This window comes from Gorilla gorilla, chromosome 13 (assembly GCF_029281585.2).
Source record: "Gorilla gorilla gorilla isolate KB3781 chromosome 13, NHGRI_mGorGor1-v2.1_pri, whole genome shotgun sequence".
Taxonomy (NCBI): domain Eukaryota; kingdom Metazoa; phylum Chordata; class Mammalia; order Primates; family Hominidae; genus Gorilla; species Gorilla gorilla.
In genome coordinates, this window is record NC_073237.2 from 123,690,478 (window position 1) to 123,705,728 (window position 15,251).

The window sequence follows — 15,251 nt, forward strand, 5'->3', positions numbered from 1 at the left end:
CACTCATGATATGGGTTTGGATCCTGATCCTGCCATTATTAATCAAAGTACCTTACACTAGCTACTCTCCATTTCTCTGAGACGCAGTTTTCCTTTCTGTAAAGTGGAGATATTATGAGTGCATATCTAGTAGGTTTGAATGGAAGTTTCAATGAGATATGCAGGAATAATACTAAGCCCAGTGCCTGGCACATACCAACAGCTCAGTCATTAATAGCTATGTACATTTAAAGTGAAGGGCTCAAGTGAAAATATACAGAAAGGTGGAAAACAGGAGTGTGGTTAATGACAAAAGATTTGGAGAATGGAAGAATAATCACTATTTTGGGATTCAAAATGAGTTAGAGAAATTGCTTCTCAGGCTAATGTATTTGTTTGTAGATATGATGCTTGAATGATGAAATGAGAGTGAGCAGACCTAAATGATGCCTTTAAAGAAAGCTGACTGTGTATTATTGTAAGAAGTTCCTTTATTTGGCCAGGCAAAGTTTATTGGTGTGTGGGGGATATAGAAGCAGTTATTTTAAAAAAGGAAATCAGCAGGAAAACTGTCATCTTCCCAAATGCTTGCAAGTAGTGCTCAGAGCAGTGAGGACTTTAGAAAAAAATGGTGCCATGAGTTTGGATGCCTTCAGGTGCAGTAACAGAAAACCTGACTCAAACTGGCACAAACAGTAAAGGATATAACAAAAAGCCCAGAGGCAGGGCAAGCCCCAGGGTTGGGGGATTCAGAGGCCCAGTAATGTCAAGGACCCAGGCCTTTTCCGTTTTTCTGCTTCCCCATCCTTAGTGTGGCAGCTTGGCCCTTGGGCTGGCCCTGTTCAGGGTCACAAGATGGTTTCAGGAATTCCAGGCATCACTTCGAGACTCCACCAGGTCCAGAGGAAGAAGAAGGCGGTATTTAGGAGTGAGGAAGCCTCTCTAGAAGCCCCTTGGCAGATTTCTCCAGTCTCATTGGCCAGAATTTGGTCACGTGTTCATTCCTGAACCAGTCACTAGCAAGGGGAAGAGGAATACATGATCCCCCGAGAGAGTTCAGGGTCCATCCCAAGCTGGCTTCGGGATTATTGTTCCCTGAGCATGTGGGAAGGGCTGGACACCACCTGCAGTGTCCTCTACCATCTGTGACTGGCAGGATCAGTTGCATTCTCACTGTTCTAAACCTTTCTTTTCCAGTCCATCAGAACTACATTGGAAACGATGCCGAGAAGAGCCCTTTCTTCTTGTCTGTGACCCTTTCTGACCAAAACAATCAACGTGTCCCTCAATACCGTGCAATTCTTTGGAGAAAAACAGTAAGTATATGGCTCACACTTGAAGCAAAATTTATGCATCAGTTTCAGGAGATAACCCCTGTGCTGTGGAACTGTGTGCCAGTTTCTTCCAGGGCATGCCTCATAGTCTTCTCGTGATTCACCTCTGAGGAGTTGACAGTGCCTTTGCCCAAAGCACCTTATTTTCTGCACCAGGAGACTGTTTTCTGGCCTTTTTTAAAAAAAAAAAAAAACTTATTTATTTTATGTTTGCTAATTACAGCATTCTAGTCTCTTCTGGTTTAAATATTTTCTTTGGGCTGACTTTGTCTCTTTTGGGCAAAGAATCAAGCCTTTACAATTTTTTCGCCTCCTCCTGCTCCTCTTGTGGTTGGTATTTGTGCACATGGGGAGAGGGCTTATGAGACCTAATGGTCACAGAAGAGAACTGTGGATCCACATGGGCTCTCTGTCTGACTTCCGTTGTGGAGTGACTGATCCAACCTCTGAACTCACGACCACGGAGGTATAATTGATTCCTCTGGCTCTTTTGGGTCATTGGAAAGCATTTGCCCCTGAAACCCACAGTGCCAGCTATTTGCCTTTTGTTGTAAAGTCACTCCTTGTCCTGATCCCAGGTCTCCGCTAGTCTCTGAATCTCTTAGAAGCTCTCCATCCCTTCCTGGGGCACATCCGCTATGAGCTATAGGTCAGATGTGAGGAGGCAGGACCATTGCCGTAGGCCTGTGTGTGTCATACTTCTGGTCATTAACACTTGCAGCCACTGAGTTGCTACCCTTCTCCAAGTTCAAACCAGGTGCTGCCTGGACTTAAGATTCCCGTGCAAGGCCATGCCCGGGAAGGGGCCTCTGGTTCAAATGCTCTGAGGTGCCTCCAGGTCTTCCCTTGACAGATTTACAGCATCCCACAACGCCTTCAAAGCCTGTCCTTGGCATGGGGGCATCAAGGGCCCTGGCATCCACCTCTTGGCTGGCCTTTCTTCCTTCCTCCCTTCCTTCCTCCCTTCCTTCCTCCCTTCCTTCCTCCCTCCCTCCCCCTCCTTCACCCTCCCCCTCCTTCACCCTCCCTCTCACTCCCTCCCTCTAAGGCAGGAGAGGGTGGGTTTCCCCCTTCTTCTACTTTTCTGGAATGGACTTTCTCAATGTCCATATCTTCTTTCTCCAGGAAGTAGCAATCACATCCTCACTGAGATGGCTGCCATGTATGAGGAGAGACAGAGTGGGACAAATGCAGGGGGAACATTTGCTTATTTTAATTTCCAAAGATACTGTCTATATGACATTATAAGTTGTGATAAGCACTCTGAAGACAGAGAATGACAGAGCATGCTACAGGAGCCCCACTTAGATGAGACAGTTTAGGGAAAGCCTCCTGAGGCGGAGCCCAGGAAACAGAGGCCTGAAGATGGAAGGGAGCCAGTCATTTGACGAGTAGAAGGGGAATCAGAGAGTGTTCCAGGTAGAAGGAGCAACAAATGCGAGACAAACAAGGGTTACTCGTACCTGGTATTAGAGAAGCCAAGGAGGTGGAATTTAAATCCCAGGACTGCTGTGAAGGCAGCATAGGGGCAGGGCATGATGAGAAGTGCCAGTGCCTTCACCCAACACCTCTTCCCTTGGCCTTCAGTTTTGTGCCAAGGACAATGAGAGAGTTCTCAGCTGTTGATGGAAGTGCTGAAGGGAGGGAGGAACTGAGAAATCAAAACTGAGCATTGGCACAAGGGGTCAGTTATTAAGCCCCTCTTGGCCTGAAACTGGTGCTAGAGGCTATGGGAAGTCCACAGAAATATGTGATTCAACCCTCGCTCTCCCAACTGCCAGCACACATCTTCTAGGTTATAAAGCAGTTAGAAAACTAGCTAGGTCCAGCACAGTGGCTCATGCCTGTAATCCCAACATTTTGGGAGGTCGAGGTGGGAGGAGCACTTGAGTGCAGGAGTTCAAGACCAGCCTGGGCAACATAGCGAAACCTTGTCTCTACGAAAAGTAAAATAAAAACTTAGCCATGCATGGTGGCTTACGCCTGTAATCCCAGCTCTTTGGGAGGGTAAGGCAGGAGGATGGCTTGAGTCCAGGAGTTCAAGGCTGCAGTGAGCTATGATTGTACCACTGCACTCCAGCCTGAGCAACAGAGCAAGACCCTGTCTCTACAAAATCAAAGTAAGAAAGAGAAAAAAAAAAACTAGCTAAACATATAACTCTACACAGTCTTGCATATCTCTACCGTGTTTCTTCTAAATACACAGAAATGGCTTACACAAATAAAATATGAAAAATGATTTGTACTTATTTTGAAAATTATATCCAAACAATACAGCAAGTGAAAAGAATCCAACTACTCAGAGATAATCACTGCAACAGGCTTCTAGACATCCGTCCATGTAGACACACACCTGCACACACACACCTGTTACACAGGGTAATCTTCGACGGGCACTTCTGCATCCTTACTGTGCTCACTGGGTGTTGCCTGATACATACATGCACTTGACTCTACCTGTGCATTTGATACTTCCACTGAACACAGAACCATTTTACTTGAACATTGACTCTGGAAGCTACAAAAGGGAGGAGATGAGGAAGAGCTTTACCAGTTTGTGGTGAAGAAAAACACAAATCCAGAATCCCAGGAGCCCTGAGTTTCGCACCCACATAGGCAGCTCATGAAGGTGTCACTGTCACCCAGTGCAGCACTGGAGCCCTCTGCTGTGCCACACATTCCCCCGAACTGCCCTTGGCTTCTCTTTAAAACTGCCTTTGGGCTGGGCAGGGTGGCTCATGCCTGTAATCCCAGCACTTTGGGAGGTCAAGGCAGAAGGATTGCATGGGACCAGGAGTTTGAGACCAGCCTGGGCAACATAGTGAGACCCTGCCTGCTACAAAAAAAATAAAAATAAAACTGCCTTTGGAGTGTTGGGTAAGAAGAAAAGGTAGACAAGGTAGGATCTGAGCTAGAGGGGCAGATTCAAGACCATCTCTTAGACAGGGAATGCAGTGTAGGCTGGAGCCAGTTAGAAAGCAAAGCCACAGAAGAACTCGGGTTTCAATGGGAAGGACCTGTAGAATCAGAAAACATGTATTTCTATCTTAATATTCATCTATAATTGGAAAAAAATTTAATCTCTGTAACACAAACTACAAAAAGAAAAGCTCAGCCCAGTTTCCTTGGCTAATGGAGAACCCATAAGAAGGGCTCTCTCTAGTGCAACTTCTCATCCTCAGCTTCAAAGACATCCTCCTCCCTGGCCTGGAGAGGGATGAGAGTAGCAGGTCTCCAAGGATGTAGGCATGAAAGTTTTGTTTATGCAACGAGACCATGGGCTTGGAAAGCTCAAAGAACTCCTCTCCCTTGCCATTGTTCAGAGCTTGGACAGATGAATTGGCAGATGTGTCCCAATAGCACAAGAAAAATCATATTTCTTTGCCCGTTCCCTAAAAGAAATGTTCTTACCCTCCTCTAGCCGTTTGTGATGACAATTTTATTACTAATCAAAGTCAGGAAGAAAGTTTTAAATGTGTGGTATATGATAATCCCTTTTGCTAACTGTGTAGTGTGAACCTTTGTGGATCCTATATCTATGTCACCTCTTCTTAGACGATTAGGAAGAGAATAGCACTCATCTGTTCCCGGGTGGTGTGGACGTGAGACTGAATCACTTAGGCAATTCTTCATTTCCTTTTTAGTCAAAATATATTCATTGAGTATTCCTATGAATGAGTCACAGTTGGTACTCATTTAGGAGAAAAGAGACTTTAAATAAGAAAACACAGATAAATGTAAAAGTGTGCATTATGAAAACGTCTCTGAAAGATTCAGGGGATTTCTAGTTCAAAAAGTTTTTGACTGGGAGACATTATTTTTGGGTCCCATTGAACATGTGGAGACTGTTGTCTTATGGTCTTTGAGGCTTATCTGATGCTTGGCTCAGAGACCAAATTCCCAGCCGGGCGTGGTGGCTCATGCCTGTAATCCCAGCACTTTGGGAGGCTGAGACAGGCAGATCACTTGAGGTCAGGAGTTTGAGACCCGCCTGGCCAACATGGCAAAACCCCATCTCTACTAACAATTAGCCGGGCATGGTGGTGCATGCCTGTAATCCCAGCTACTCGGGAGGCTGAGGCAGGAGAATTGCTTGAACCCAGGAGGCAGAGGTTGCATAAGCCGAGATCACACCACTGCACTCCAGCCTAAGCGACAGAGCCAGACTCTGTCTCAAAAACAAAACAAAACAACAACGAAAAAACAAATTCCCTTCTCATCTGGTTCAGATGGCTCAAGTGCTCTCCATAATACCTAAGACACTGAAGACCTGTATGTTGAAGGCCATGCTGAAATCCACACATGTTGGGGTGGAGAGATCCTGGAAGTTGCTATCAAACCTGAGCAAGATTGTTTTCAGTCATAGAGTGTGTTTATTCATATACATTCCCTTTGAGGAGAAAAAAGAAAGACTGGGCATGGCTTTCTTTTGAATGACCAGAGAGGCTCTTTTGGAGAAGGAAGTTGTAGAACTTGTCACTGATTTGATGTTTGGACTTTTCCAGGGTACCCAGAAAATATGCCTTCCCTACAGTCCCACAAAAACTCTTTCTGTGAAGTCCATCTTAAGGTGAGTTCTAATGGGTAGAAATCCCGCACATGGATTTGGAGCCCTTTGTACACTGTTTTTGCCTGTGATCATTCTGATGTTACCTTTCCATTGTCTTGAGCCTTGACTGTGTGTGAGATGTTTTGCTAAGCACTTGACATGACGTGCATCACCTCGTGTCATCATCACAGCAACCCTGTAGGGCAGGTGCTGTGACTGTGCCATTTTATAGATGAAATGGAGGTTCAGAGAGAGAAAGCCAAGATCATATAGCAAGTGTGTAGTGGAACCAAGGCCTGAGTCCAGGTCCAACTGATTTTGAGCATTGCTCTTAGGCATCTCTCATTACTGCATTAGTTGCCAGCTTCTTTTTTCTTGCATGCACTCAGATACTTTAGTTTTATAAAGATAATCAAGAAATATTTTTCCTTCCATTTTTCTACCTTGAAATAGAAACCCAGATGTCAGCAAAGAATGTACTTGTTCTTCGCCAGACAGAACATTAAATGGATGGAACATCTGGCTGCTTCCTGCTCAGCCACCTCTCGTGCCCCCACCCTCCCACCTCCCTCTCATCTCTCTCCCATGCTTAGGTGGCAGCCTCCCCTAGGGAATGCCGCCACTTGGATCCAGCCTGTTGCTTTGTTACCAGCTAAGATGTTACATCATAGCTATGGTAGCTTCTGTTTGTCAGGCACTGTGCTGAATGCTTTATGAGTGTTCTCTGAGTCAATCTTTAGCTCCATGAAGTAGATCTATTATTATCTCCACTCCACTTATCAGGAATTGGAGCCTCAGAGAAGTGAAGGGATCTGACAAAGATCTCACAGCTGGTAAATCATGGAGCTGGAGTCCATGTGACTCCAGAGCTTGGGCTGTTTAACCACTAATGCCCTATCGTATGAAGGACAAAGCTTATCTCAGAGCCCTAGTGATTTCCTCTCTATTCGTCTGCAGCTACATGGTGGTAGGTGTGTTTCCAGTGTTCCCAGGTGACACCTAATAGCTACAACTCATCCTTACCAAAATGGCTCTTACAGTGACAAACTTGACTCTATCTGTTGGGGATTGCATCTGGCTGATTAAAAGGCACCAAGGCCGGGTGCAATGGTGCACGCCTATAATCCCAGCACTTTGGGAGGCCAAGTCAGGCAGATCATGAGGTCAGGAGTTCGAGACCAGCCTGGCCAATATAGTGAAACCCCGTCTCTACTAAAATACAAAAATTAGCCAGGTGTGGTGGCACACACCTGTAGTCTCAGCTACTCGGGAGGCTGAGGTGGGAGAATTGCTTGAACCTGGGAGGTGGAGGGTGCAGTGAGCTGAGACCATGCTATTGCACTCTAACCTGGGTGACAGAGTGAGACTGTGTCTCAAAAAAATAATAAAAAAAAAAGGAACCAAGATTAAGAAGTGAAAAATATTATATCCCACTTCAAGCTTAGTTTGGTCTCCAGATGGCAGACCTTTTCCTGTCTGCTCTGTGTCTTCTGATTTTTCTTCTGAGCAGTTCTAAAGCCTGAGTTAAGCCTCTCCACCAAGAGGCTAACATTTTTGCTGAGCACAGAAATATCCTGCTGCTTTCAAGGAACTATAAATCTTAATTTGCTTGGAGAGTAATACCTTAAATTATACTGGTTTAAGATTTCTGTGAATTCTTTTTTCTAAAAAGAAGTTTACTCTAGCTCCTTTCTTCTTTAAGAACATTTAAAAACTAGGCATTTCATTTGTTATAATTTCATTTAGTTTATGAGCAAGTCTTAGCTTTTCAGTATACCCTCATAGCTGGAGCAAGGTACAGCAAGATTTTAAAGATATGACAAACTACACATTCTACAGTTACTGCCAGCAGAGAAAAGATTTTATCTTCTTTTGTTACAAGAATGAACTTGAAAACTTAAAAGGAAATTAAAATATAAATACTACAGGGTCACATAAGCCTAGATTCAAGTCCTGGCTCTGCTTTTTACCAGATCTTTATCCTGTTATTTAACTTCTGAGCTTCAATTTCCTCATCTTTAAAATGGGACTAAAATAGTACTTGCCTCATAAGGACTAAATGAGAAAATTCATGAAAAGCATTTATTACAGTGTCTGGTGTATTGTAAGTAATCTAGAAGTTGGTTATTATTTTTAACTTTCACTTATAAATATTGGAATATTAGCTGAAAGGAACTCTAGAGATCTATTTCAATCTCCTTGTTTTACCTCTATAGGAACTTAGGTTCAAGGGAATTTACGTTGCTTGTCCAAAGTAAAACATTTTTAAAAGTCTTGTTAAGGATGGTCTTTTGCCCTATGTGGCATAGAAATTTCAGTTAAATCTTAATTACATTCAGTACTTTTAGTAAATAAAAATAAGAATCTAGAAGAATAGCCAAGGTTACCTGAAACAGATGTTCCTGATTTCTCTCTCCCTCTCTTATGAGTATCACTAGGAGCCAGTTATATAAGTCAAGTACATGTGGTGTTGGTTACTTTCATCTGTTTGTTCATTGATCACTCATTTGTTGATTTGTATCTTCTGAGTGTCAGGCCCTTTAGGGAAAACAGCTGTGATTTTCTAGAAGCTCCTTTTTAGCTTCTCTGATGCTGCAGCTCATCCTGTCCATTCTATTTCAGTGCCATGAATCTGGACAAATTTGAGAAAGGCCCCAGGGAAATTTTTCATCCTGAAATACAAAAGGTAACAGAAAATTTTATGCTTCATAATTGTACAAAATTGATTACAGTGTTAGGATAGAACTGACAGGTCATCATAATCCTTAGCCTAGGATACAAAGCCAAAACACCTATGCAACTTTAAAAAAATCATGATGGGAGAACCTCACACCTAAGGTTCTGATTTGATGGGTGTATGGTAGGGCCTGGGTATCTGAGTTTTTCAGAAGTTCCTCAAGTGATTCTGATGCATAACCACTCCTGAGAACTGCAGAACTGTCCTCAGTCCACGAACCAACAGGGTGTACATTCAGAAAAATCTTATTGGCTTAAAAGCTACCCTTTTTACTGAGTAATATAGAATTGTGTGGAACATTAAAGAATTTTTTTTTTCTCGAAACGGAGTTTCGCTCTTGTGGCCCAGGCTAGAGGGCAATGGTGCGATCTCAGCTCACTGCAACCTCCGCCTCCTGGGTTCAAGCGATTCTCCTGCCTCAGCCTCTAGTAGCTGGAATTACAGGTACCTGCCACCGTGCCCAGCTAATTTAGTAGAGATGGGGTTTCACCATGTTAGCTGGTCTCAAACTCCTGACCTCAGGTGATCCACCTGCCTCAGGCTCCCAAAGGTGCTGAGATTACAGGCGTGAGCCACCACGCCCAGCCTGGAATGTTAAAGAGATTTTTAAAAAATTAATAAATACAAAACGTGGTCGCTTGAGCTTTTACTCATGTAGTAGACTGCGCTGGCTACCATCGAGGATAAAAGGTATCCAGAAAGCCATTCCTGTTTTCTTAGGTCTTACTGTTAAGGGAAAACAATCTGCCTTGGGAGAGAAAAAAATTTAGTCATAATTTAGGTGATGGTTTATCAGAAAAATGTCAACCAAACTTTTGTCTTGTAGTTATAACCAATTTAGCTTTGAAACTTACAAACACGGCCATCACTAGTAGAGTGCCTGTCATGTGTGAAGCTGAGATTGAAGTAGTTGGGTACACCAGGGATGGGTGACAAGAGAGGAGGCTGGAGAGGCAGGCTAGAATTCTATCCAGGAGGCAGCAGGGAGCCAGTAGAACCTTTAAGCAGGGAGCATCGTGCTCAAATTTGCTTTTAGGTAAATAGCAAGAGGAGGATTGATTGGAACATGAACAATCTTTGCTTGTATATCTTTAAAATACGGTTAGCTTTTAAAATAAGGTTATCAACTCTTGGCTTACCCCAAATATAGAGAGTTGTGAATTCTCATATCTTTTGTTTTGACGTAATTTTTAAAATAGTATTTACATCCAGCCTCAACCCCAGACAGAACTCAGGCAAAAATGGGTATGTTAGGTTAAACTGTAAGCAACTTTAAGCCATCCAGGCTTATTACAAGTGATACTTTATAGCAAATTTTAAAACAAACTAGAATTATAAATATGTCAGTACCCGTGTGTCCTTATTACTTCACTCACACAGGTTATTATTCCTAATCCTTCTTTAAGCCTTGGTCTGATCCCCCACACCAACTCTGCTTCCCAGACACAGAGCCCCAAAACCCACAGAGCCAGAGCTCTGTGATGCTTCTTTCTGCCTCTTGCTACTGAGCCAGTTCTCTCGGCAGAGCTCACCTCTGCTCAGTCATCCCTGTCTGATTTTTCTAGGAGAGGAAAAGAAAAAAAAAAAAGATATAGCAGCATTCTGCCTATTTATATCACAACTCTGTGCCTGTTTTTACCAAACAAAAGGTACTTTTATGCTTTCCTACATTTGTATTTTGGCTTTTTTCCCCTTAACAAAAAGAACCATTCGTGAACTTTCCCCTTGTCCTCTGTGTGTGTGAGTGTGCATGTGTGTGTGAATTTGCACGTGTGTGAGGCTCAGAGATGCAGGGTGAAGGCTGTCATCACATTTCTGTATATCTCCCTTAGGAACAGTTGAGCAACAGGCTTTAGGTAGAGAGGAAAGAGTTCTTAAAAATGGTAGGAGCCAGAGAGTAAACAGAAAGTAAACCAACTGTGTTATAAAGAAGCATCTTTCCACAAAGAGGGAAGATGGCTGGTGCTGTTTTTAAATGTTATTTGTCTGTTTCTGGCTGCTATACTGTAGTAACAGTTTCCTTGACCAAAATCCAGAAGCAATGTGTGATTAAGCTAGCTTTAAATGGATAGAGAAAAAAGGGTATCTGTGTGTTTCTTCCCACTCCTACCCATCAAGTTTGTTTCCAGATAGTTGTGATATGTTTCCTAAATGACCAGGTATTTTATAAAAACCGGTAGAGCTAAATTTGATTTTTAAAACACTTCTGGGTTTAAAAAGTGTATGTAAAATCACTCTCCCAAATCTCATATATATGAAAAAAATCAGTGTCAGCCTCAAACTAATGATTAGAATCATGCATACATCAAAAGTAATGCCAGTAGGACTGTATTGAGAAACACCATTACTAGCCAAAATTATACTTTCTGGGCTAAAATTACACACTAGAAAGCAGCAAAAAAGAGGACTTCCAATGCTCACAAATTCAGGAACAAGAATATTTTAAAAATCTGAATTATGTTAAGTGGGACATTGGCAAACCAGGGCAAATTGCAGGACTATTCGCTTCTGAACAAATGTAACCCAAAATAAAGAAACTGCAACATAAATGTAACCTGACAGCCTATGACATCCCTCCTGCCTCTACAGCTGAGTGTTGAGAGTCTAGCCCTGAGCTCAGCTGGGACTCCTGTTGCAAGGCTCTGATTCCTTCAGCCTAGCCCACTGAGGAGCAGCCTCTATTACCAGGCCAGGGACTGGTTGCAAAACATCCCAGTCCTAATGCTTGCAGGGCTAGTGGCAATTGAGAAGCTGAGAGGTGCGACCCTTTTCTTATTCACCACAGTTAGCAAGGAAGGAGCACTGGCGTGGGTGTTAAAAGGACTGGGCATGAGATTCAGAGCTGACATTTACAGGCCACATGACCTTAACTGGGGATCCAATTCCTCCACCTGTGATTCAAGAACAATTAAACTGCACCCCCCATAAATATATATATATACACCTACTGATGTACCCATAAAAATTAAAAATAAAAAAATTAATAAAAACCACAAGGTGTTGAGGAAGATCAAAGTAAACCATGGAAAGAGAGAATTTTGTAATGACATACACAGTGATATGCAAACATAATGTCCCAATGTAAAAAATGTGTAACATAATTTTATTTTTTCCCAGAATTCAGAAATAATACAGCCAGGCGTGGTGGCTCACGCTTGTAATCCCAGCACTTTGGGAGGCTGAAGCAGGAGGATTGCTTGAGCCCAGGAATTGGAGACCAGTCTGGGCAATATAGTGGAACCCCATCTCTACAAATAATACAAAAAAATAGCTGGGTATGATGGTACACACCCATAGTCCCAGCTACTTGGGAAGCTGAGGTGGGAGGATTGCTTGAGCTCATGAGGTCGAGGCTGCAATGAGCCAAGGTCGCACCACTGTGCTCCAGCCTGGGGGACAGAGCCAGACCCTGTCTCTTTAAAAAAACAAAAAAAGAAAGAATAAAGTAATAAAGATGGCTGAGTTCTGAATGAAAGAGGCTTTCTGTTAAATAAAATGGAGGTTTGTATGCCTCTTACAGTTCTTTCAGAATTGCCGTGTCTCCAGTTGACACAGCTCTTCCCCAGAGAGTCTTGGGCCAGAAGGAGGATGAGGGTCCCTCCAGCCTCCGTGCCTCCATCCTGACCCTTGTTGCCTCTGCACTGTCCCCATGGCTCACCAGGGCCATTCCTTCCCCCTCCTTTCAGCCACAGGGTCCCTGTCAGAGCCTTGGCTTTGGTGTCCGCTTATCAACCAGAATCTACTTTTTTAGAAGTTCTGGAAAAGATGGGACTTCCTTGTAATAAGTTTACAAACTTTTATATGGGGTGACTAAGAATGAAAAGGAAAGTAATTTAAGTTGATTAAATCTCCGTTGTGTACCAGGTCTTCCACACACGCTGACAGTGATCTTCACAGGGGTTAAGACAGAAGGAAGGAGAGACCCAAATAGATTAAATGACTTGTGCCCAAACACAGTTAAGAATGCGACAGCAGGGATTCAAAGGATTGTTTAGGTTTGCTGCTCCATGCTGCTCTTACGAGATGGTCTTATAGGGGAAAAAGATCCAAGACTCGTGGCACCCACCTTTGTCATAGTTGTTGGGTTTTTTTCCCCCAAACAAAGCTCCTATAACCAACTTTTAAAATTATTTTCAAAATGTCAGTGTGAACAAACCAAAGCTTGGCTTTCACAGCAAGTCAAAATGAAATAATTACTGTTATGCCTGGATGTAACTTTTAAAACTTTATTTGACAGGACTTGCTGGTTCTTGAAGAACAAGAGGTGAGTGATTCTATGGAGATATTTGCACCTGCTCTGCCTCCATGTTTGTAAATATACTTCTCCTTTCACTGTGAACCCAGCCTTTGCTTTCAGCCAAATCTCCATGTAGATTTGCACAGTGGGACACATTGCACGGAAAGAACTTACTGGCATGTATTTTTAAGGTATATTTTATAATTTTCTATGCATCTAGCTATAAAGCTATGAAAACAATCAAACTACTTAAATCTGCTTGGAAATATTTAATGTGTTAAGCTTATGATCAGGGTGAGTAATGAGGTTTTAATTTTCATTAAAGTAGGGTGTTTATGCTTTATTAGGATGCTCTTAATATACAAAATGCTGAATTTATTTGCATGTTGCCATTCCCTGTTGCCCCCATTAAAAATATAAATATATTGGATTTTCTAAATATATAACTAACAGGGAAATATCTAAAATATTATCAATAGGCAATGGAGTAAATAAATTATGGTTTATGTATCTTATCCCTCTCAGTAAATAGCAGTATCTTTTGTCTTGTTGCTCAGGCCAAACTTGGAAAAATCCTTAATCCATGTCTTTCTCTCTCATCCTATATCTAACCTATCAGCACATCCTGGTGACACCTCTTCATAAAATATCCCTAATCCAAACATTTCTCAACACTTCTACCACAACCACTCTGGTGTGGGGATGCCACCCCATCCTCTCTTGCCTGTGCTCTGCAGACTCTCCTAACTCTTTTCCTGGCTTCCACTCTCACCCTCTCTTCTGGTTTCCAGATAGTAGCCAGTTGTCCTTTTGAAACATGTGGAATCAGGTCATCTCTCTGCTCAAAACTCTAAAGGTTTCCTGTCCTGTTCAAAGGGAAGCCCCAGATCCTGACCCTGGCCTGCTGGAGCCTGCATGATCTGGCCCCTCTACCTCTCCAATCATCAGCTCCACACTAAACATACTGAATTCCTTATTCTTCCATCTCCTCAGAAAGAGCCTATAGTTCCCACTGCTGGGGATGCTTGTCCCCCAGATGTCCTCACTTAATCAGGACCTCTGCTCAGAGAGACCTTCCCTGACCACTCTGTCTAGAATAGTACACCCTGCCTCTCACCCTTAGCCTCTTTGATTTTTCTTAATGCTGGTATTTTCATTTGTGTGCTTATTATCTGTCTCCCCCATGAGAATAAAAGCACCATGAGAGCGGAGACTATAAGCACCATGAGAACAGAGACTTCTTTAATTTTGTGTTCCCAGATCCTAGAACAGTAAAAATAGAAGGTATAGAGTAAGTATTTGTTGGTTGAACAAGTGATTGATTGATTGATGATTGATTGATTGAATGAATATATTATGAAATGCTATGATGCCATTAGAAAAAATAAGGTAGTAACACAAAGGATAAATGCTTGAGAGGATGGATACCCCGTTCCCCATGATGTGATTATTACACATTGCATGCCTGTATCAAAACATCTCATGTACCCCATAAATGTAACTACTAATATATAATACACCTAATATATAATACTAATGTATAATACACCTACTATGCACCCATAGTGCAAGAGTGAGATAGAGTACTATGGTCTGAATGCTTGTGTCCCCCCAAAATTCATATGTTAAAGCCTGCCTACCAATGTGGTGGTATTAGGAGGTGGGGCCTTGGGAAGTAATTAGGTCATGAGGGGGGAGCTCTTGTGAATGGGATTAGTGCCCTTATAAACAAGGGAGCTTGTTTGCCCCTTTCACCACATGGGCATGTAGCAAGAAGCCATCATCTGTGAACCCAGAATATGCCCCGCCCCAGACACCGAATCTTCCACTGTCTTGATCTTGGACCTCCCAGCCTCCAGAACTGTGAGAAATAAATTTCTGTTGTTTTTAAGCCACCCAGTCAATGGTATTTTGTTATAGCAGCCCAAATAGACCAAGACATAGACCTTTACTTATTGGCATGGAAAGACTGCCACCACATAGTATTTACTGAAAAAAGCAACTCACGGGACATTATTTACATATAATCCCAATTATGTTTTTATGAACAAATATTTGTATGTATATTCATTCATTCATTGATTCAACACATACTTATTGAGCTCCTACCGTGCATGTACCATGTACTGTTTGAGGCATTGGGGATACATCAGTGAGCAAGAAAGGTCCCTTCTTCACGGAGCTTACAGTCTGGTGGGGTAAGACAAGCTAAACAAGTAAACAAACAAACAGAAACATGGTAAGACCAGTAACCCCAAGAGCTGTGAAGAAAGTAATGCACAGAGGTGGGGTGGGCGGTGAGGGGGTAGGTTTTTTACATTGAACAGAGAAGGTTTCTCTGAGGCAGGGACACCTCAGTTGATTCTTGAACATGTGGATGTAAATACAAAGAAGGGGCTGAAAGGATGCACCCCA

At 42.7% G+C, this 15,251-nt stretch overlaps 1 protein-coding gene across 3 annotated transcripts in view; it reads left to right on the forward strand.

The window, feature by feature from the left end:
• The window catches only part of GARNL3 (GTPase activating Rap/RanGAP domain like 3), a 170,291-nt gene that overhangs the window by 88,967 nt on the left and 66,073 nt on the right, over positions 1-15,251 (forward strand). For all 3 annotated transcript variants that reach the window (XM_019033704.4, XM_055351193.2, XM_055351192.2), the window contains 4 exons: positions 1,177-1,295; positions 5,819-5,883; positions 8,485-8,548; positions 12,837-12,863. In XM_019033704.4, the coding sequence (XP_018889249.1) occupies positions 1,177-1,295; positions 5,819-5,883; positions 8,485-8,548; positions 12,837-12,863 (275 nt within the window). The remainder of the gene's footprint in view (positions 1-1,176; positions 1,296-5,818; positions 5,884-8,484; positions 8,549-12,836; positions 12,864-15,251) is intronic.